The sequence below is a fragment of the Lontra canadensis genome, unplaced genomic scaffold (assembly GCF_010015895.1).
Source record: "Lontra canadensis isolate GAN:19392208 unplaced genomic scaffold, GSC_riverotter_1.0 scaffold25, whole genome shotgun sequence".
In the NCBI taxonomy this organism is placed as follows: domain Eukaryota; kingdom Metazoa; phylum Chordata; class Mammalia; order Carnivora; family Mustelidae; genus Lontra; species Lontra canadensis.
Genome location: NW_022631019.1, coordinates 11,517,971 through 11,539,592, shown reverse-complemented (window position 1 = coordinate 11,539,592; position 21,622 = coordinate 11,517,971). Strand labels below are relative to the sequence as shown.

Sequence of the window (21,622 nt, the reverse complement as noted above, 5' to 3'; positions counted from 1 at the left end):
CACCCCTACGTGGGGCTCCACGTGCCCAGTGTGACGTCCACTCGACAAAAATTAAAGTCTACTAACGTAAGTCTCGAAGACAGACTCCCAGTCCTCATGGATTTCTCACAGAATGTCATAGGGGATACATTTTGTCCTACCATAGTCAAGTTCTCAAAATCCCTTCTCCTCGGGGCGCCTGGGTGGCTCAGTGGGTTAAAGCCTCTGCCTTCGGCTCAGGTCATGATCCCAGATTTCTGGGATCGAGCCCCGCATGGAGCCCCGCATGGAGCCCCGCATCAGGCTCTGCATCTCTGCTCATCAGGGAGCCTGCTTCCCCCTCTCTGCCTGCTTGTGATCTCTGTCTGTCAAATAAATAAATAAAATCATAAAAAAAAAAAATCCCTTCTCCTGTGCCATCCCTCATTCATTCCACGATTGTTTACTATGCGATTGTGCTGATCACGTCTTCGCTTCACTGAATGCTCTCACATTTGCTCACCCGCATATCCCCGCTCCGCTCTCTCCTTGTACCCACGCTGTATAAGTTCTTTATTACAGAATTAATCTAATCTCTTAAATCTCTTAGATCTTTTTTTTTTTAATTGTGGTAAAATATACATAGCCTATACTTTACAGCTTTAACCATTTTTAAGTGTGCAATTCAGTGGAATTAAGTACATGCACAATATTGCATAACCATCACCACCATTTCCAGAATTTTTTCACCTTCTCCAACAGAAACTCTATACCCATTAAGCAATAACACCCCCATTTCCCCCTAGCCCCAAGCCCCAGGTAACTTCTGTTCTGCTTTCGGTGTCTATGAAATTCTATGTCTATGAAATTGCCTATTCTAGAAATCTCATGTAAGTGGAGTCATACGGTATCTGCTAATCTCACTTTGTATAATGTTTTCAAGGTTCCTCCCTGTCCTAGCATCTAACAGAATTTCATTTCTTCTGACAGCTGTGGGGGCAGTCCCCACTTTGTTTACCCACTCCTCTGTTGATGGGACATTTGGGTTCTTTCCACCTTTTGGTTACTGTGAAGAATGCCACTAAGTTTGAGTCCCCATTTTCAGTTCTCTCGAGTATTAATCTAGAAGCGGATTTACTGGGCCATATGGTAATTTTGTTTTAAGATTTTATTTATTTGACAGAAATACATAGCGAGAGAGGGAACACAAGCAGAGGCATGGGAGAGGGAGAAGCAGCCTTCCCACTGAGCAGGGAGCCTGATGTGGGGCTCGATCCCAGGACCCTGAGATCATGACCTGAGCCGAAGGCAGACACTTAATGACTGAGCCACCCCGGTGCCCACCAAATGGTAATTTTATGTTTAGCTTTTTGAAGAGCCACCAAACTGTTTTCCTTAGTGGCTGCGCCATGTTACGTTTGCACCAGCTCTGAACAAGGGTTCCGGTTTTTTCACATCTTCACAAATATTTATTTTCCATTTCTTTGATCACAGCCATCCTGGTGGGTGTAAAGTTAACTTTTCTTTATGTGAATTGCTTTAACCTCTAATTTCAACTTTGCTCCTTATCGTGATTCTCTACAACAGAGAAGAAATTGAGAAATGACCCAGAAAATGAGATTTCTTCTTCCCTCTTCTTTGATCCTGTCTCTCATCATCCTAAAGTCCTGGAGTGCCAAAGACAGAACTCCCCTTTGAAGGTGGAAGGGGAGAGATATCAAGACGGGCAGGGAAGGTGCACTCCGCCTTGCATTCCTGCTCTCCCACCAGACCATGAGCTTCTATTTTTTTTAAGATTTTATTTATTTATTAGAAAGAGAGAGGCAGAGAGAGAGAGAGAAAGAGAGAGAGCACACGAGTGGGGGTGAGGGGCAGAGTGAGAGGGAAAAAGCAGACACCCCACTGAGCAGGGAACCCTACATGGGGCTCGATCCCAGGACCTTAAGATCATGACCTGAGCTGAAGGCAGCCACTTAACCAAATGCGTCACCGAGGGGCCCCAGACTGTGAGCTTCCTGAATGCAGGACCCTGTCCCCTCTCATCTGTGGAACCCCGTATTCAGCCACATAGGTTTGGGCACAGAGACAGTGTTCAGAGAATGAATGAGTAAATGTGTGTGTGTTCCGTTGGCTACATCCCAAAAGCAAGTGGCAATTTGGGGATGGGCTGCTGCGTTTTCTCTTTCACGCTCTGACCCCTTGCATCAATACTCACTGAACAATGGAGGGGCAGAGAGGGTAGCCAACGAGTAAATTACCTGGACTCATTTAGAGAACTTCCAGTGGGGAAAGTATCTATGACCGGCTCTTGAGAGCTGAACTTTGGGGTGGTGTCCACAGTCACCACCAAACTCCATTGTGTCCACTCTGGAAGCCAAGCAGCGTGTACACAGTAGCAGTCTGGCCTCGCCACGTGGCTGCTGCAGGTAAGACTTCCCTTCTTGAACCTCGGAGGAAATCATCACTCCATGCCCAGGGGCAGCCTGGCCTTCCGGTGTGTCAAAACACTGGCAGGTCAGTTCTGTGTAATATATGCTGCGTAATACAGCGTCACTGGGAGGAGCCAACCCAGCTCCTGCTTTCATCAAGCGCACAAACCAGAGGACACAGCAAGGAAAAGAGTACTTTAGCATGCACAGTGGGAAGGGCTAGGACAGAGGAATTCCCAGGGGCTGTGGGTGCCAAGAGGAGACAGACCCAACTTAGCCTGGGGCAGTCAGGGAAGGCTCTCCGGAAGAGGTTACAGCAGCGACATAATAATCCCTGTGAGGTAGGCAGGGCAAAGCTTGTTATCTCCATTGTGCAAGGGAGGGCACTGAAACTGCGACAAGTCCCAGGGAAACCACACTGTCCTGCAGTTGGAGGTCAGACAGTCCCTGGACTTTTTCTCAAACCCATAGCTGGACATTGCCCAAAATGCACCGCTAGACCTCTCTGGTGAGACCAACTGGATCTACCATCTACTCCCAGGTTAATTACATTATTTACCAAACGAATTCAATTCAACCCAACAGGCAGAGTATAGGCTCAGAGAGAACCCATCCCAAGCATGAGGAGGTGAGCAGGGAGGCAAAGTCTTGTGGATTCATCCGGCTGCTTTCAGGTAGGTCCAGGGCCAGGGTGGGGGTTTGGTGTGGACAGCTGTCCTTGGTGGCTTCCTGAAATATATATTATAGGTCACTTATTATTTTTCTCTGCTGCATTTTTCTTCCATCATAGACATTTCTTTTTTTTTTTTTTAAAGATTTTATTTATTTATTTGACAGAGAAAGAGAGAGAGATCCCAAGTAGGCAGAGAGGCAGGCAGAGAGTGAGTGGGAAACAGGCTCCCTGCCGAACAGAGAGCCCAACACAGGGCTCCATCCCAGGACTCTGAGACCACGACCCGAGCCTAAGGCAGAGGCTTAGCTCACTGAGCCACTCAGGCACCCCCATCAGAGACATTTCTAAGAGAAATTCCCCCATTCCTCAGAACGGGAAACCACTTATAAAAGGACACTCAGTAACAAAACAATCTTGAAAAAGAATGAAATTGGAGAACTCCTACTTCCTGGTTTCAACACTTACTACAAAACTAGTAGAGTATAGTAGAATACTGAAATAAGGGTAAATGTATAGATTAATGGAATAGAATTCAGGATCCAGAAATAAACCCTCACATTTACAGTCAGTTGACTTTCCAGAAGTGTGCCAAAACAATTCAATAGAGAAACCATGGTCTTTTCAACAAATGGTGCTGAGATGTCCACATGCAGAAGAATGAAGTTGGATCCCTACCTCACACCATATACAAAATGAATTAAAAATGGGTCCTAGTTTTAGTGGAAGAGCTAAAACTCAGAACTTTTAGAAGAAAACCTAAGTCTTTTAGAAGAAAACCTAAGAACTTTTAGAAGAAGACCTAAATCTTCATGACCTTGGATTTATGTTCTAATAAATAATAATCTAATGGATTCTCAGAAATGACGTTAAAAGCACAAGTAACAAAAGAAAAAAATAGATAAATAAGACTTCAACAAAACTTAAAACTTTGTGCTTCAAAGGACAAAAAAGTGAAAATACAAGCACATCATGTGAGAAAATTTTGCAAATTATTTATCTGGCAAGGGACTCACACCTAGTAAGACTTAACATCTATATAAAGAACTCTTACCATTCAACAGTAAAAAGACAACCCAGTTTATACATGAACAATGGACTCTAGTAGACATTTTCCCAAAGAAGCTATATGAATAGCCAGTAAGCACATAGAAAGATGCTCCATCGTGGGGCACCAGACTGGCTCAGTCAGTACAGCACACAACTCTTGATCTCTTGGAGTTGCCAGTTCAAGCTCTATGTTGGGCATAGAGATTACTTTAAAATATGTATTTATTTCTGAAGATTTATTTATTTTATTTGAGTGAGAGAGAAGCTGAGTGTGGGTGACAGGGGGAAGCAGAGAGAGTCTCAAAGAGACTCCGCACTGAGTCTGGGGATGGGTGGGGCGGCTTGATCTCATGACCCTGAGATCATGACCCAAGCCAAAACCAAAAGTTGGATGCCCAGTGGACTGCACCACCCAGGAGCCCCAAAAACAAAATCTTAAAAAAAATGAATAAAGAAAGAAAGATGCTCCAATTCATCAGCCATCAGGGAGATGCCAATCAAAACCGCAATGAGATACCACTTCATACCCACACCCACTAGGATGCCTAGAATTTAAAAAGGTCGATAATAACAAGTGTTGGTCAGGATGTAGGAAAGTTGGAACCCTCACATACTGCATCTGGGAATGGAAAATGACACAGCTCCCTTGGAAAACAGTCTGGCAATTACCCGAGACTAAACATAGAGTTAGCGTATGACCCAGCAATTACTCTCCTCGATATATAGTCAAGAGAAATGAGAACATATAACACAAAAATCTGTACATGAATGTTTATAGCAGTATTATTCCTGATACCCCAGAAGTAGAAACATGCAAATGTCTATTAACCTATGAATGAATATAAACATGTAGTATGTTGGCTCTAAAAGGGAATGATGGGTGTAGGCTACAATGTGGGTGAATCTTGACATTCTGCTGAGTGAAGAAGCCAGTGACCAAGGACTACATATCACATGATTCCCTTTATGTGAAATGTCTGGAATGGGTAAATCTAAAAGGCAGAGAGTAGATTACTGATTGCCTAGGGCTGGGGGTTGCTTGGGAGGATGGAGGTGATGGCTATGGGGTAGTGAGGTTTCTATTTAGGATGATAAAAATGTTCTAATATTGGGTGATGGTCAAACAATTCTGTGACTGTATTTTTTTTTTACTTTTTAAAATTTTATTAATTATTTTTATTAGCATATAATGTATTATTTGCCCCAGGGGTACAGGTCTGTGAATCGTTAGGCTTCACACTTCACAGCACTCACCATTTCAGATACCCTCCCCAATGTCAATTCTGCGACTGTATTAAATGTCACTGAATTGTACACTATATGAGAGAGAAAGAGCATGAGCAGGGTGAGGGCAGGCAGAGAGAGAAGACGACTCCCCGCTGAGCGGGGAGCCCAACACAGGGCTCGATCCCAGGATCCCCAACATCATGACCAGATGCTTAACCAACTGACCCACCCAGGTGCCCCTGAATTATACACTTTAAATGGGAGAATAGTATGGTATGTGAATTAAATCTCAATAAAGCTGTGAACAAAGAGAAAAGGCACCAAGTGCTCCAAAAGGAGAATATGGTCCATTCATCCATATGTACCAGCCACCCCCCTCAATTCTGTCCTCAGATTCCACGCCCTTCTATTAGGGCTGGGACATCCCTTGTTCAGATGCTCACAGAGTTCGTAAGTTTCAGATGGGGACGGAGAGGGCGCTGGATCTCTTCTGGAAACTCTGCCCCCTTAAAATTTCAGCTTGTGGAATATTGGGGACTGAAGATTCTGAGGTGGAGATAGTGGACAATGGGGGGCGTGTTTGAGGGGGTCTGAAGGGGATTCCTCCAGATGGGTCATCCACCCCTGGGGCAGGAAGCCCTGGAGGAAAGGGGAATGCACAGGGAGTCCTCATGGGAGAGAGACAGGAAGAGAGAGGAACTCCCCAGGGAGAGGGAGGAACTTGGTCACAGTGCTGACTTCCCTGTGCCAAGTGAAAGCCTAGACCCTTTGGGAGGTGGGCGCTGTGCCTGGGGTGGGCATCCTACAGGAGCAGAGATCTTGTTTGCATGGTGGGGTGCTGGTGTAGCTGCGGGAAGGACTGGAGGGTAGGCAGGGGTGGGAGGAAAGGAGGGGGGAGTGGGGATTTGGGTTCGTGGCTGATGAGGGCATCTCCTCTGTGCCCCTAGTAAATGGTGAGAGACTTCTGAACACCCAGTGTACCCTCAGGGCCTTGTGCTGTGCCTATAGCTTGGGCATAGGTCCCTGAGACAGGTAAATGTAGGTAGGTAATGTATGAGTAGGTAAATGAATGAGCAGCTTGGAGGCAAGATAATATGATGAGACGAGCAGGCTTGAGAGCCTCACAGTCCTGGGTCTGAATCCAGATCTCCTGCAGGCTAGCTGTGTTGTATTGGACAAGACATTGGGCTTCTCTGAGCTTTAGGGCTAAACCCACTGACCTCACAGGGGCTTAGGAGAATACCGCTTGCAAACGTGCCCAGCAAATAGAAGGTTCCTCCGTGTCTGTTGGCTGGCCTGCCATGATTTAGAGTGAAAACACAAGATCTCCACGACCCCACGGTCTCACGGAGGGGTAGGATTTACCCCCTAGAAACAGTAAAATGGGGTCTGTGATGCACCCATAGAAATATGAGCCTCGGAGGAACTCAGAGGCTGGAGGGAGAGCTGGGGTGGCTGGAAGTTTGGAGAAGAAGTGGGAGGCTGAAGAAATGGGGGTGGGGGTTAGAGAGAGAAGTGGGCTGCAGGTACAGAGGCGGGGGATCTGTGGGATTAGGATTGCGGGAGGCTGTCCAGGCTAAAAGAGCATGTTTGTGTAGGGGATGGTCCATACAGGTTGGACGGGAGAAGCAGGAGAGACACCAGGAAAGGCTTTAGAAAGGGATGTGTCCAGGGCAGAGGCAGCCGGGGGATGGGGGTGCTTTGGTGAACTACATATGCCATTGGAGTTCTTGGGGTTCTCAAGACAGATGTTTCCAACTTCTGTTCCTTAACCCCAAGAAGAACTTGGAGTTTTCATCTATAACAACAGCATCCATGACATTCTTGGGCACTCTTTAAAATGCGTGTCTGAAATGTATACTAAAGGCTCTGAGAAGTCCTGCAACACAGCCTATTCTTATTCCTATTCCTATTCCAACTCTGCTCTTTCCAAACACATTTGGTATCAGAATTTTTTTTGCAGTGCCCCTCGTGGGACCAATATTAGGATCAAAGAGCACCCATTAGGCAATGCTGTAGTAGAAGAAAGTACGTGTGTTTGGGGATCCAATAGGCTATAGTTTAATTCCTGTTCTGTGACTCAGTTGGTGTCAGACCTTGGGCAAATCACTTTTCCTCCTTTTCCTCAGTGTCATTGTGAGAATTAGGAAGGATTTGTGGGTAAATTCGGTGTGGCCAGCTCTTCCGTTTCGATGCGTGCCCTTCAGAGCCTGACCCGGCCCTGACTCTTCCCTTCAGTCAGGCTCTCTATTACAGGTTCCACGTGGGCTGCTGAAACAGTGCTTAGATAGTGAGCTTGATGGAACTTTGACTGGATTTCTCCTGTGGGACCACAGCAACTGATGCCCGTCCCTTGGCACCCCCATTGGCTGTGGCACAATGGACAAGAGAATGTACATAGAGGCAAGGATCAAGGCTCCTGGGGCCCAGCCAAGTCCTGGCATGAGCGCCACCAGCAAGAGGACTGGTGCTGAGCCCACCATATCAGGAGTCAACCAGGTAGGGCCCTGCACCTCATGTTCTGACCCTGCTATTCCCAGCAGTCACCTTTCCCCTCCCCTGCCCAATCTTCCTCCCCAACTACTTTAATTAAGACTCAGTTACAAGTGATACAAAACCCAATTCAAACTGAATTAGGCAGAAATGAGAGTATGTCAGTTTGGATAACTGACAAATCTATCAGAAGACTTCAGGTATGGCTGGATCAAGGTGCTAGATGAGGGTCCTTTGGTTCTGCCTTCCAACATGCCATTCCCTGGCAGACTCTCCCTGAAAGATGGCAAGGATTTGCCTGGCCACTCCAGACTTTAATCTTGTCATCTTACATCCTCTGGAATAGCATCCCCAACAGGAAGAGAACCTCTTTGCAATAGTTGAAGAAAGTTTCTGGTACCACTGTCATTGGTCCACTGTCACATGCTTATCCCTGAATTGGTCACCATGGCAGGACACAGTGGCCTGGAGCTCTTGGTATAATGAAGTCAGAAGTGGTACTCAGTTGGCTCCACTGGCCCCATGAGCTGCCCCCCCCCCCACCACACACACAAAATTTGGCTTCTTTTACCAGGATAAATGCTGGATGAGTAAAATAACAATTCCTACTTACTCTACTATGCAAATTCCATGGCGTCCAGCCCCTTTCTAACACTTATTCCCCTGGCAGCTGCTTCCAACCTCTACCCATGACCCTCCCCAGCCCCCAGCCTGCACCCTGAGGTTTTATTACACTTCTGAACCTCTTTCCATCCATCCTTCTAAGTGCCAAGTGGCATGAACTGAAGAGAACAAAGAAGGCCCTCCTTCCCATCTAGTTTCCCCAGAGCCAAAAATGTCCCCATAATAAAAAGGTCAGCTTACTCATGAGTAAAGCATTGCCTTCTCCCTGTTGCTTTTGTAACAAATCATGGCTTCCCCTGGGGGCAGGGAGAGCATCTGAAGGTGTGTGTATGTTAGGGGGGTGGTCTTGGAAGGAGGTTGGGGAAGACATTCAGGGCTTCCTTTACCTCTACCCCTGATTTATTTTTTCAATGAGCAAAGTCATGGGTCTCAGTCCCATTACATAACCATCTGTATGACCTTGGGCAAGCCACTGTACCCCGTTGAGCCCCCACTGTCATATGTGTGTCCTGGTGAGGACCAACTGGGTTCAATCCCTGGAAGCACGGGCACAGGTCCTGCCTCCTGCAGTAGGTGACCTTGGTGTTGGCTTCCAGCACAATCTTGCAGTAGAACAGTTACGATTGATTGAGCCAGGCCTTCTGGGGTTTGCTGACTCAGGTGAGGCTCGCAACTAGCCCTATGTCACTGGCTCCACTAGGGACTGATAGACCAAGATGGGCATCAAAACCCAGTTCTAGAGCCTGAGCTCTGAAGCAGCAGAAATTGAGGATGGCTCTCTTGGATCTCCTTAGGGTGTTGATGTCCCCCGGGGGGGTCCTTTGAGGCTGACCTCAGGGAGTCCCCTCTCCTAAGGTCCTACTCTGGACTTCAGCTTTGTGCTAGAGCCATTAGCACTGAATGACAGCCTCTGGGCTGGGCCAGGTCTTAATATGCAGCCACTCTCTCCAGGGGCCCCCTGTCTTCTCCTCCTCACCTCTCTCCAGTCAGACACAGGATCTCCCTGCCCCTGAGGCCAGGATGATACCCAGGGAGAGGGAGGAACCGTCCAGAATGGGTACTTGTGGCCACCCTCGGGCCAGCTCCATGAACATCTCTGTTCCAGGTTGCATTCCCAGATGCTGCAGGGATGGACAGTGGGAAGCAGCCCTCTTCAGCCTCAGGAGGGCCAGAAAAGGGACCTAGACACAGGGAATCCTCAGAGGAGGATCCTCTGGAGCTCAGGACCCAAGAGCAGACATATCCGGCAGGACCAAGGTGAGCTGGGGACTTCTTAGAGAAGGTCCAGGAGAGAATCCTGTGAGCCACCTGGGGGACAAGGATAATGTAGGACTCCCGGCCTAAGATAGAAGCGCTCTTGCTTCTCTCTCATGCAGCATAAATCATGCTACCTAATTACTCGTGGAACCTTTCATCTGCACTGCCTGACTAGACCACACGCTTCTTTGATGTGTCCTGCTCAGCCTCAAATCCCTCATTCCTGGGACTGGGACTGGCACATAGTAGATGCTCAGTAAATATGTATTCACCGAATCAATGGAAGAATGAACAAAAGAGAGGGAAAACACACATTTATATGCATTATTGTTACTGTTTTCTAAATACTGTACACTTTTTTTTTTTAAAGATTTTGTTTATTTGACAGACAGAGATCACAAGTAGGCAGAGAGGCAGGCAGAGAGAGAGGAGGAAGCAGGCTCCCGGTTGAGCAGAGAGCCCGTTGTGGGGCTCGATCCCAGGACCCCGGGATCATGACCTGAGCTGAAGGAAGAGGCTTTAACCCACTGAATCACCCAGACGCCCCTATGGTACACTTTTAAACGTGTCTACAGTGAGAGTAATCTTGTTTATTTATTTATTTATTTAAATTGAGTGATAGTAAAATTTATTGAGCAATAGTATGAAGTTTTGAAAAAGGAGAGGGCCCAAGAGCGTTGCCTTAATCTTTTTTTATTTTTATTATTTATTTATTTATTTTTAAGATTTTATTTTTAAGTAATCTTTATGTCCAGCCTGGGGCTTGAACTAATAACCCCGAGATCAAGAGTCACATGCTCCACCAACTGAGCCACCAAGGTACCCCTAAATAATTAGGCAAAGTTTTATGCAAGTTTTTTCTCTGTCGCGTCATTTTAAATATGAAAAAACTGGAAATGCCAGGATGCCTTAAATGCCCACAATAGAGGGATGGTAAAGTCAAGTATGTTTATTTATAAAATACAGAATTTTAGGGGTCCCTGGTGGGTTCAGTCGGTGGAGTGTGTAACTCTTGTTCTCAGGGCTGTCAGTTCGAGCCCCACGTTGGGTGTAGAGATAACTTAAAAAATAAATAACTAAAATAAAATATGGAATTTTATTCTTTCCCTTAAAAAGCATGTTTATGAAAGCTTTTTTGGCAGGGAAAATTTAGGTTATAATTATCAAAAAAGGATTGCAAATCTGTATATGAAATATGACTGTATTATGTAAAGTTGGGCAATTATTTGAAGATGATAATGACATAAATCCCCACGACAATCACATATACACACCCATAGGAAGAAGCCTGGGAGAAGTACTCCAGGATGTGAAAGTGGGATCTGAATGACATAGAGTCAAACCCTGAGCTGTCACCAGCAGCTTGATGACTATAGGCTCGAGTCTTCAGTCTCAACCTCTCCGTGCAACCTCTCTGATTTTGCTTTTTTTTTTTTAAAGATTTATTTATTTATTTGAGAGAGAGAGAGAGAGAGATTGAAAGCAGTGGGAGGGGCAGAGGGAAAGAATCTCAGGCAGGCTCCCTGCTGAGCGTGGAGCCTGACCATGACCCTGAGATCATGACCTGAGCCCAAATCAAGAGTCAGATGCTAACTGACTGGGCCAGCCAGGCACTCCAAGATTTATTTTCTATTCTTTTTTAAAGATTTTATTTATTTATTTGACAGACAGAGATCTCAAGTAGGCAGAGAGGCAGGCAGAGAGAGAGGGGAAGCAGGCTCCCGGTTGAGCAGAGAGCCCGATGTGGGGCTCGATCCCAGGACCCTGAGATCATGACCTGAGCCGAAGGCAGAGGCTTTAACCCACTGAGCCACCCAGGCGCTCCTCCAAGATTTATTTTTAAGTCATCTCTACACCCAGCATGGGGCTCGAACTCACAACCCTGAGATCAAAAGTCACTTGCTCTACCAACCAAGCCAGCCAGGTGCTCCTGTTTTTTCTTTTTTTCTAAACAACAACAACAACAACAGTAATAATAATAATAAAATCCTAACTCCCCTAAACATTGACATCAAAGTGTTTGGGATTTGGAGAATTCACCTCAGTCCTTCATTCATCCTCTCCAGCATTAAGGATGCACCTATGGTGTACCTAGGTGTGCAGGTGCTCTGGGAACCACGTAGGAGCCTAAGAATATAAAACTGTGGCCCAATCCGGGAGCTGAGGTGACGCTTTGCTGTTCTTCCCAGGAAGAAGCAGTCAACTCCGGCCCCCCAGGAAGGGCCCAGGGAGCTGCAAGCAGGCCTGGGTCAAGCCAAGCCAGGAAGTGAGCTGGGGGTACTGCCTTCCAGGGTCCCTGCAGCACAGGAAGGGAAGGAGACCGAGAACCAGCGGGGGAGACAGCAGAACCCAGGGACGGCAAAGGGTCAGGCCCTTCAGAGCCACCAGGTAATGTCCATGGAGACGTGGGGAGGAGGGTACAGAATGACTGCCCCGCAGGGAAGACGAAGGAGCTTCCCCCCGTGCCCCACATTTTGGTACACTTGTGTCTACTGCTCTCCATTCCCTGGAGATGTCAAGTGTCCCGTCTCTGTGGGTCACTGGGATATTCTGGATATTCTTAATCGCAAGACTGTGTAACCTGTTTCCAGAGTGGCCCCACGGTATGTCAACGGATGCTGAAGGTGGGGGTGAGTGGAGGGGATCTGTTTACGAGAAAAATAGGGACATGCTGGATGTAACCACACTCAGTGGTTTTCTTTATGCTAGGATCTCCTAGAAGCTGTTTCTTAGCTGCTGAGTGTTGTGGGACTCTGCAAGAGGTGGTTAGAGCTTGGTGCCTTTTTTAAGTTATTTGTCTACAAAATATCTTTTCATTTATTTTCATTTTAGGATTAATTCTTTTAAAGCTTCAGTGAGGTATCGGGAGCCTAGGTGGCTCAGTTGGCTAAGCACACAGCTCTTGGTTTCAGCTCAGGTCATGATCTCGGGGTCCTGGGATCGAGCCCTGCATCAGGCTCCGTGCTCAGAGCAGAGTCTGTTTGTCCCTCTTCCTCTCCATCCCATGCATGCTCTCTGTCTCAAATAAATAAATACAATCTTTTAAAAAAGAGCTTCAGGGGTGCCTGGGTGGCTCAGTCCTTAAGCGTCTGCCTTCGGCTCAGGTTGTGATCCCAGGGTCCTGGGATGGAGCTCCACCTCAGGCTCCCCGCTGCTTCTCTCTCTCCCACTCCCCCTGCTTGTATTCTCTCTCTTGCTGTGTCTCACTCCCTCTGTGTCAAATAAATAAAATCTTAAAATAAATAAAAAATAAATGGCAAGCTTCAGTGATGTTTTGGACGCACATCGTCACCCCTGAAGCCGTCACCACCATCAAGAAAATAAACGTAGGGGCGCCTGGGTGGCTCAGTGGGTTAAAGCCTCTGCCTTCAGCTCAGGTCATGATCCTAGGGTCCTGGGATCGAGCCCCGCATCGGGCTCTCTCCTTGGCAGGGAGCCTGCTTCCTCCTCTCTCTCTGCCTGCCTCTCTGCCTACTTGTGATCTGTCAAATAAATAAATAAAAATCTTTAAAAAAATGAAAAACACATTTAAAAAAATAAAAAAATAAACGTATCTGTCACCCCCCCACCACCAAGTTTCCTCATGCCCCTTGTCATCCCTCCTCCCATCCACCCCCATCCCCAGGCCACCTCTAATCCACACTTGTTGCTACAGATTTGTTTGTAGTTCCTGGAATTTTACACAAATGGAAGGGGACAGGGTACATTTCTTCTGCCCAGCTGCTTTCCCTCAGCACGATTATTTTGAGATTCACGCAAGCTCTTGAGGTCTCAAAACATCCTCCTTTTTGACACGGAGTGATAGTCCAGGCCGCTGCACACATACGCCTCCGTGTCTTCATTCTTTCACCTACTCATGGCCATATGGTTCCTTCTCAATTTTTGATTCTGAAAAAACAAAACAAAACAAAACAAAAACCAACTTCTGCAAATATTCGTGTCCGCAGGAGCAAAGGCTTTCATTGCTCTGGAGCAAATACCCCCTTCAGCGTAGAAGGGATCCTATGGTAGGTATATATGGCACTTACTGAGAAAATGCCAAAGTCTTCTCCAAAGCGGTTGTGCCATTTTCCAACCCCAGCAGAGGTATGAGAATTCCAGCTGAGCCACACCCTCCCCGACACTTGGTAGGGCCAGTCCTTAATTTTAAGTGTTCTAATAGGTGCCTAGTGGACTGTCATTGTGGCCTTAATTTTCCTTTTTTTAAGTTTTTCTTTTTCTTCTTCTTCTTCTTCTTCTTTTTTTTTTTTTTTTTTTTGGACACAGAGAGCACAAGTGGGCAGAACAGCAGGCCGAGGGAGAGGGCTCCATCCCAGGACACTGGGATCGTGAACTGAGCCAAAGGCAGCTGCTTAGCCAACTGAGCCATCCAGGAGCCCCTAATTTTCCTGATGACAAATGATGTTGAGCATTTAAAAAAAAAATTTTTGTATTTATTTGAGAGAGAAAGAACGAGAGGGAGGAGGGGCAGAGGGAGAGGGAAAGGCAGACTCCCCAGTAAGTGCAGGGAGCCCAAGAGGGGCTTGATCCCAGGACCCTGAGATCATGACTGGAGCCAAAGTCAGACACCCAACTGAATGAGCCACCCAGGCCGCCCCAATGTTAAACATTTTTTAATGTGCTTATAGGTCATTTGCATATCTTTTTTGGAGAAATGTCTATTCAAATACTTTGCCCATTGTTTTAATTGGATTGGTTATTTTATGATTAAGTTGTAGAAGTTCTTTATATATTCTGGATACTAGTCTCTTATGAGATATAGGATTTACACACATTTTTTTCCTACCACTTTATGGATCATCTTTTTACTTTCTGCCTTTTAAAAAAAAAATCAAGTTCCTTGCTTTCTTATTATTGAGTTTGGAAGTCCTTAGATATTCTGCATACAAGTCCTTTATAAGATATGTGATTGGTGAATGCTCTCCCCCCAGGCTGTGCCTTGTCTTTTCCATTCTCTTTTTTTTTTTTTTAAAGATTTTATTTATTTATTTGACAGACACAGATCACAAGTAGACGGAGAGGCAGAGAGAGAGAGAGAGGAGGAAGCAGGCTCCCTGCCGAGCAGAGAGCCCGATGTGGGGCTCGATCCCAGGACCCCGAGATCATGACCTGAGCCGAAGGCAGCGGCTTAACCCACTGAGCCACCCAGGCGCCCCCTTTTCCATTCTCTTAACAGAGATTTTCAAAGAACAGAAGTTCTGAATTTTGATAAGTCCTAATTTATCAATCTTTTCTTTAGGGCTCGAGTTTCTGATGTTATTTCTTGCACATCTTTGCTTAACCCAAGATCACGTCAGATTTTCTCCTATGTTTTCTTCAAGAAGTTTTATAATTTTAGGCTTAATATTTTTTAAAAAGATTTTATTTATTTATTTGACAGAGAGAGAGAGAGCACGAGGAAGGGGAGTGGCAGGCAGAGGGAGAGGGAGAAGCATAGATCTCTCATAGATCAGAGGGAGCCCGATGTGGGGCTCGATCCCAGGACCTCGGGATCATGATCTGAGCTGAAGGCAGACCCTCAACCCACTGAGCCCAGGTGCCCTAATATTTAAATTTATGATCCATCTTGAGTTAATTTTTGTGCACGGCATGTTGGATCATGGTTTGGGTTTTGGCCTGTGGACATCCAACCATTCTAGCGCCATTTGTTGAAGACTCCCCTTTCCCTACTGGCACATTTGCTGCAAATCATTGAGCTCTGTGTAAGTCGATTTCTGGACTCTCTGGTCCACTCATCTATTTATCTTTATTCCAATACCACCCTGTCCCGATCATAAGTCACTTTACAGTAAGTCTTGAAATCAGTTAACATACCCCTTTTTTAGGGAGCGTACCAGAAGGATTCTTGTACTTTGAACATTCCTTGGGAAATACCAAGGAGTTTGGGATTTAAAGGGAACCATCTCAGTTCCTCCAGGATCCCCTTCTATGCCGCAGAGAAGCATGGACCATGACTTTGGGTAGGCTGTGACTCCTGTGGGCCTCAGTGTCCTCATCCCTGAAAATGAGGCTTTGCTACTTCTAGGGGTGCTGAGAGCACTCAGTGAGAGAACACTCGCGGTGTCTGGATCACAGTAAGCCTGGGATGACCAGCTTCCAGGCCAGCGTTGAGGTTCACCTGGGAGCCAGGCTCAGGCTCCTCATTTTGGTGTCTTGTCCTCGGCAGGGCCAGGAGTGTCAGCCCATCCCAGGTCACCAGGCAACTCATGGGGAAGACATAGTGCAGCCAGTGGAAACTTCTTGCACCTTGGACAGCTGTGGGCAGCCACGGGGAGATAAGCTCTCCAAGGAGTTGGACACCCCCCACATCAGGCCACAGGAAGACATTTCCCAGGAGGCAGTGCCCCTCATACCCTTGGCAACTCCAGAGGAAAAGACGGCCAACTCCTTCCCACCATCCACGCCAGGACCTGACCCACCCAAAGGAAGGTAAGCCATCCTCTGATGCCCTCCCCTACCCGACCCCCTGACCCAACAAGATCACACTTCTGTTAAGTTACAGGTGAGGTGAATTCTAGCTCCTGACCTGATGTGGGACCTTGGGCAAGCCATGCCCCTCTGGGCCTCAGTTTCCCCATCTGTAGGATACTTCTAACACCAGAATTCTTTGTTCTGCAAACCTGTACTTTAAGGGCCTTGTCCCAGCATGGGGATGTGAGGGAATGAGGGGTCCCTCTGAGATTATGCGGCTGGAGAGATGAGGCTGGGGTAGTGGGCCTGAGTGTCCTGGGGGCTGAGGGAAGGTCAGTGCAGAGGATGAGCCTTGCACTGAGCCGCTCTGCCACCCCAGGGTCTCTTCCTTGTTTAGGGTCAAGGCTGTGGAGACCCAACCAGCACGAGGGCCTGTTCCTGCACTGGTAAGTAGAGCCGGAGTTGGGGAGGGGAGGGCTCCTGCTGGGAATCAGGAGGAGGAAGGAGACAGAGGAGGGACTGGGCTGGTATCTGGAATCCAACTGGGGAAGGTGTGAGTGAGCCTGTGTGTCTGTGTGAGTGTGCACACGGATGTGCACACGTATGTGTATTTGCATGTGTGCATGCACATGTGTGTGCATCTTGGGCGGGGGACAAAGGATGCCCTTAGACTCTGGAGCTTGGAAACAGGAGCAGAACCCTGGGCTGGTAGCTGGTAGCTGATGGGGTTTGTCAGGGGAGGTTTTTTTTTTTTTAAGGTTTTTATTTATTTATTTAGTTGACAGACAGAGATCACAAGTAGGCAGAGAGGCAGGCAGAGAGAGGAAGGGAAGCAGGCTCCCTGCTGAGTAGAGAGCTCGCTGCGGGGCTTCGTTCCAGGACCAAGGTCAGGGACCTGGGATCAGGACCTGAACCAAAGGCAGAGGCTTTAACCCACTGAGCCACCCAGGCGCCCCTGGGGGTGATTTTAGTTGGACGGAAGGTAATATAGCATGTTTCTGCTGATGGACAAAATAGAGCTGGTGCTTTATGGACAAAAGCTGCATCACATGTGGGACAAAGGGCTGGGCAGGGGTGTGCGCGCTGGTGGTGGGCTGGGGATGACCCGTCCCTGTCATAGGAGGGACAGAAGCAGGAGATGGCTAGATTTGTCAGATGAATGAGTGGGCGTTTATTTTTTATTTATTTTTTTAAAAGATTTTATTTATTTATTTGACAGAGAGAGATCACAAGTAGGCAGAGGCAGGCAGAGAGAGAGAGAGAGGAGGAAGCAGGCTCCCCACTGAGCAGAAAGCCCCATTCGGGGCTCGATTCTAGATCCCTGGGATCATGACCTGAGCCGAAGGCAGAGGCTCTAACCCACCGAGCCACCCAGGTGCCCCAATGAGTGGGTGTTTATTAAGTACCTGCCATGTGTCGTCCCTGGGTAGTCCTGGATAAAGGAGGCAGACAAGGTCCTGCTCACATGACGCTTACCTTCTGGTCAGGTCGGCAAACAACAGGTCATTGACAAGACCACTGAGGCTGTGCTGATCCCAGGGACAGAAATAAATGAAAGGTGGGGCAGGGAGTGACTTACTCAAGCCCCCCAGGCTCACAGTGCTGGAAGTTGGGGGGAGCCAAGGTCAAGTGCAGGGAGGAGCCTCGTGGGGTGCATAGGAGATTTGGAGGGCTTCATCCAGGGGCCCAGAGGGGAAGAGCACTGCGAGGTTGCCCTGGAGGGTAAAGGGCAGGAGAAGCTCTGTAGGACAGTCTGGCTGGATTCCCTCTCCTGTGCTGTCCCCAGGAGGTGAAGGGCACTGGAGAGAGGAGGGATCTGGACCCTGTGCAGAAGCAGCCTCGGGAGCCCACGGTGGCTGTCGGGGTCCAGAACCTTGGGAGCCTTCGGCAGGGCTTCATGAAGTGCTTGCTGGAGGTAGAGGAGGAGGAGGTCACATATCGGAGGGCTGCCAAGGCCCGGGCCCTGCCAAACCGGAAGTCCCCCAGGACCCTGACCCCCGTGCCCTCCTTGGCCCCAAGCCTGCCTCTGACCCTGCCTCAGACCCCTGCCTCGGCCCCTGCGATGGCCCCATCCTGGGCCCGGTCGCCAGCCCCGGGGCCAGGCCCCGTCCCCGCCCCTGTGGGATCCCCGGTCTCGGCCTCAGGGCTGGTCACAGCCCTGCCGGCCCCCACCCTGGACGTGGGCTGGAGAAGGGCAGAAGTCTTGCACCCGAGTGGAGAGAGGAGCCTGAGCAGCACCAAGACACGGTAGGAGTCACCCCCAAAAAAGAGCGCCCGAGGTCAGAGCTGGTGTCCCAGGGTCCCTGGCATCTTTCTTCCAGACTCTCGTCCCTGTCACCGCACCTGTTCCCTCTCGTGTGCCCCCTCTTCATTTCTCACTTCTGCTCCCCCACCCCCGTCCCCATTTCTGCCAGCTTTTCTCTTTCTAATCTAAGTCCCTCTAAGGGACATGGAGGCATGTCCCTTCCCCTCATGTCCCCTCACTCCTGCCTCCTCCTCCCCAAGGTCACTCTGAGACTCTCCTGATCTCCCAAAGCCTCCCCCAGGGTCCTTCCCATGCCCTCCTCTGCCCCACTCTCCCCCCTTGCCCTCCCCTAGCTTCTGGGGGTGGCCCCGGGCAAGGGTGACTGGATGTGTGCCCTGTGTCTGGGGTCTGTCCTCCGTAGGCAGGAGCTGGAGGAGCGCGGCCTCCTCAAGCTGTACCAGAGCTGGGATGAAAGGTTCGAGGAGCATCTCACCCTGAGGCAAGAGGAAGGTGAGGGCCGGCCTGCACAGGGAAGCCCCTCCCATGGCAGGGGTCTCAGTCCTGGGGGGATGGGGCGCTCCAGACCACACCGCTGACCTGATGCCCACCGCAGCCCTGTGTTCTGGGCCCGGGGGAGACCTCCTGGCTAGGGAGACAGTGCAGGGTGGCAGCTGGCCATGGGAATCTGAGTCCCTGCTGAGACCCTCTTCCTTGGGGTCTAGTCCTCTTCCGGAACGGCCTCCCTGAGTAAACAGATCAAGCCCAGCAAGGTTCTTCAGGCTTGGGGGCATTTCTGCCTCCCTCTATCCAAGCCCACTCTGCAGGTCCTCTGGAGGCCGCTTGGATGGGAGGCAGGGTTCCAGGGCCCCCCATCCGCCCTAGACCATCCCTCACCATTTAACAAGACCAGTTGCCCTGGACAAGTCCCATTTCCTGGCACATCCCATCCCCTCCAAAAAGTTTTAAAGTTCTGAACACCCACCTGGGGGAGGCCCTGGGCCCCACGATTCCACTGGCCACGAGAGGGAGGAGGAGGGAGTGCTGACTCCGTGAGCTCCACGGGTTTCCTGCAGCCCCGCTACACCCCGCCCCAGCCCCAGAAGAGCACGAATCAGTCCTCCCTCCACCCTTCACTCCCCCAAATCTGTGGCCCTCTCCACTGGCCCCTTCTGATTTCCCTGAATGCCCTCTCCAGCTCCCCATGACCGCTTCCTGGGTGCTCGCTCCTTCTAGCATTACAACTCTCTAGCCATTTTCAAAAAGGCCCTTCTGCCCCATGCCCTTGAGCAGAGTTCATAGACGAGGTGCTGCCGTGGCTTAGAGACGTGAGCTTTCCACCATGCCCAGCAGCCCTGTCTGGCTGCTCTGCTCACATGGTCCAAACCACGGGGCATTTTGCCCATGCCAATTTTTAAGAGCTGTTCTTGTCTTTCCCCCCCTTTTTTTTGGCATGCCTGCCTTTGGAGGGTCACCACTCACCCCAACCCTAGCTCCCTAGTCCTCCCTCTGTCCTCATCTCAGTTCTGTGTGTCAGACTTCAGAGTCTCTTATGTGCCTGACACTGGATGAACACAACTGCTCTTGGAGGATGTACTGTTCTGTCCATCTCACAGATGAGAAAATCGAGTCTCAGAGAAGTACGGTGGCTTGCCCGTGGCAGTTGTATGGTTTGCTTGGGCTGCTGTAACACAGTATCACAGACAGGGTGGCTTAACCTTTCTTTGCTCAGAGCTCAGGAGGTTGCAGGAGGTTGTAAACCAAGCAGATCTCAGATCAAGGTGGCAGCAGAATGGGTTTTTTTTGAGGCCCCTCCCCTCGCCTTGCAGGTGGCTGCCTGTACCCTCCTGTGTCCTCATGTGGTCTCATGGGGCCTTTCTCCTCTGTGCACACACATCCCTGCTGTCTCTCGTGTTTCTGCATTTCCTTTTCTTGTAAGGACACCAGTCGGACTGGAATCGGGCCCACGCTACTATCTCATTTTAACTTCACCACCTCTTTAAAGGCCCTGTCTCTAAACACAGTCCCATGCTAACGTCCTGGGGGTCAGGGCTTCAACATAAGAGTTTCAGTGGGATGCAGTTCAGGCCAAAGCAGCCACCGAGGTTATTATTAAAGGGCAGACCCAGCCCCCTCCCTCAGTCTGTTGATTCTGCCGACATTTGGCTGCGGGCTGAGAAGTCAGGGGCAGCTTTTGGTATCAAGCTATCCTGGAAAGCACGTCCATGCGCATAAGTGACCACAGAGCACCAAAGTCAAAGGCACAGACTTAAGGGTCAGAAAGACCTACCTGGTCACCTAATCTTTAAGCTTCAGTTTCCCTACTGGGACAAAAGAAACAAGCATCCCACTCTTAGGAGGCCATTGTAAGACTTTAATGAGAACATGGCCGTGAAGAGCCTAGCACAGTGCCTGGCACAGAGCAGGGGTGCCCTAAGGTGGCTGTGCTCCTGGCACAGAGTGAAGGTCATTATGGGGCGTAGGTGTTGGCACACCCGCTGAGACCTTGGCCTGACCTTGGGATAGAGAGTGGAGTGAGTTAGTGGGGCTGTGCCTTCCATTATGGCTGTTTCAGCTGCCCCTGCCTCTCCACCCAGCCACAGTGGTAAAGGATGCTGGGCAGGAAGGTGGTTGGAAGGTGGGGGCATTGGAAGGTGGGAGCAAGGAGTGTCCCCGCCTCACGTGACCCCCACCGCCCCACCGCAGCCTTCCGCAGTTACTTTGAGATCTTCAATGGCCATGGTGAGGTGAACGCACAGAGCCTGGGCAACATCCTGCTGCTTGTGGGCATCTCCCTCACACCGGCTCAGGTACAGGATGCCCTGAGGAGCGCTGACATCGATGGTGAGTGACGGGAGGCGCCATTCTGAGTCCCAGGCAGGGCCAGCAACTGGAGACCTTTCTGGCCCTGCAGGCCTCCACGCTTCAAGGGGCCTGCACGTGGTTTAATGCTCTGCTGTTGCAGTCTGGATGTTCTTCATAAATTTTTGAGTGAGGGACCCCATCCTGCATTTTTATTTACCCCTGGGGCCCCTCGCGCTGGCCCCCCAAAGTTAATGCTCTCTGAGCACCTACTCAGCACCGGGTTCTGGGCACCTGGAGATGGCCATGACCTATCTCCTGACCCTAGGATGTAGGTAGTGTCTGAGATCCCTCCCTTTTAGGCCTGTGTGTGTGCTTCGTGGGACCTTCTCCCATGATCAGGTCACTCATTTGACCAGCTGTGTGACCTTGGACAAATCAGTGAAGTTGGCCAGGCCT

At 49.3% G+C, this 21,622-nt stretch overlaps 1 protein-coding gene across 1 annotated transcript in view; it reads left to right on the top strand.

Moving 5' to 3' along the window:
• The first annotated feature begins 2,750 nt into the window (after window positions 1–2,750).
• SPATA21 (spermatogenesis associated 21) overlaps window positions 2,751–21,622 on the top strand; it is a 36,166-nt gene continuing 17,294 nt past the window's right edge. Inside the window, exons 1-9 of the mRNA XM_032863536.1 lie at window positions 2,751–3,061; window positions 7,591–7,833; window positions 9,557–9,708; window positions 11,898–12,096; window positions 15,875–16,137; window positions 16,517–16,565; window positions 17,906–18,366; window positions 18,786–18,874; window positions 21,068–21,205. Coding sequence (XP_032719427.1) covers window positions 7,714–7,833; window positions 9,557–9,708; window positions 11,898–12,096; window positions 15,875–16,137; window positions 16,517–16,565; window positions 17,906–18,366; window positions 18,786–18,874; window positions 21,068–21,205 — 1,471 coding nt within the window. The 5' untranslated portion in view covers window positions 2,751–3,061; window positions 7,591–7,713. The remainder of the gene's footprint in view (window positions 3,062–7,590; window positions 7,834–9,556; window positions 9,709–11,897; window positions 12,097–15,874; window positions 16,138–16,516; window positions 16,566–17,905; window positions 18,367–18,785; window positions 18,875–21,067; window positions 21,206–21,622) is intronic.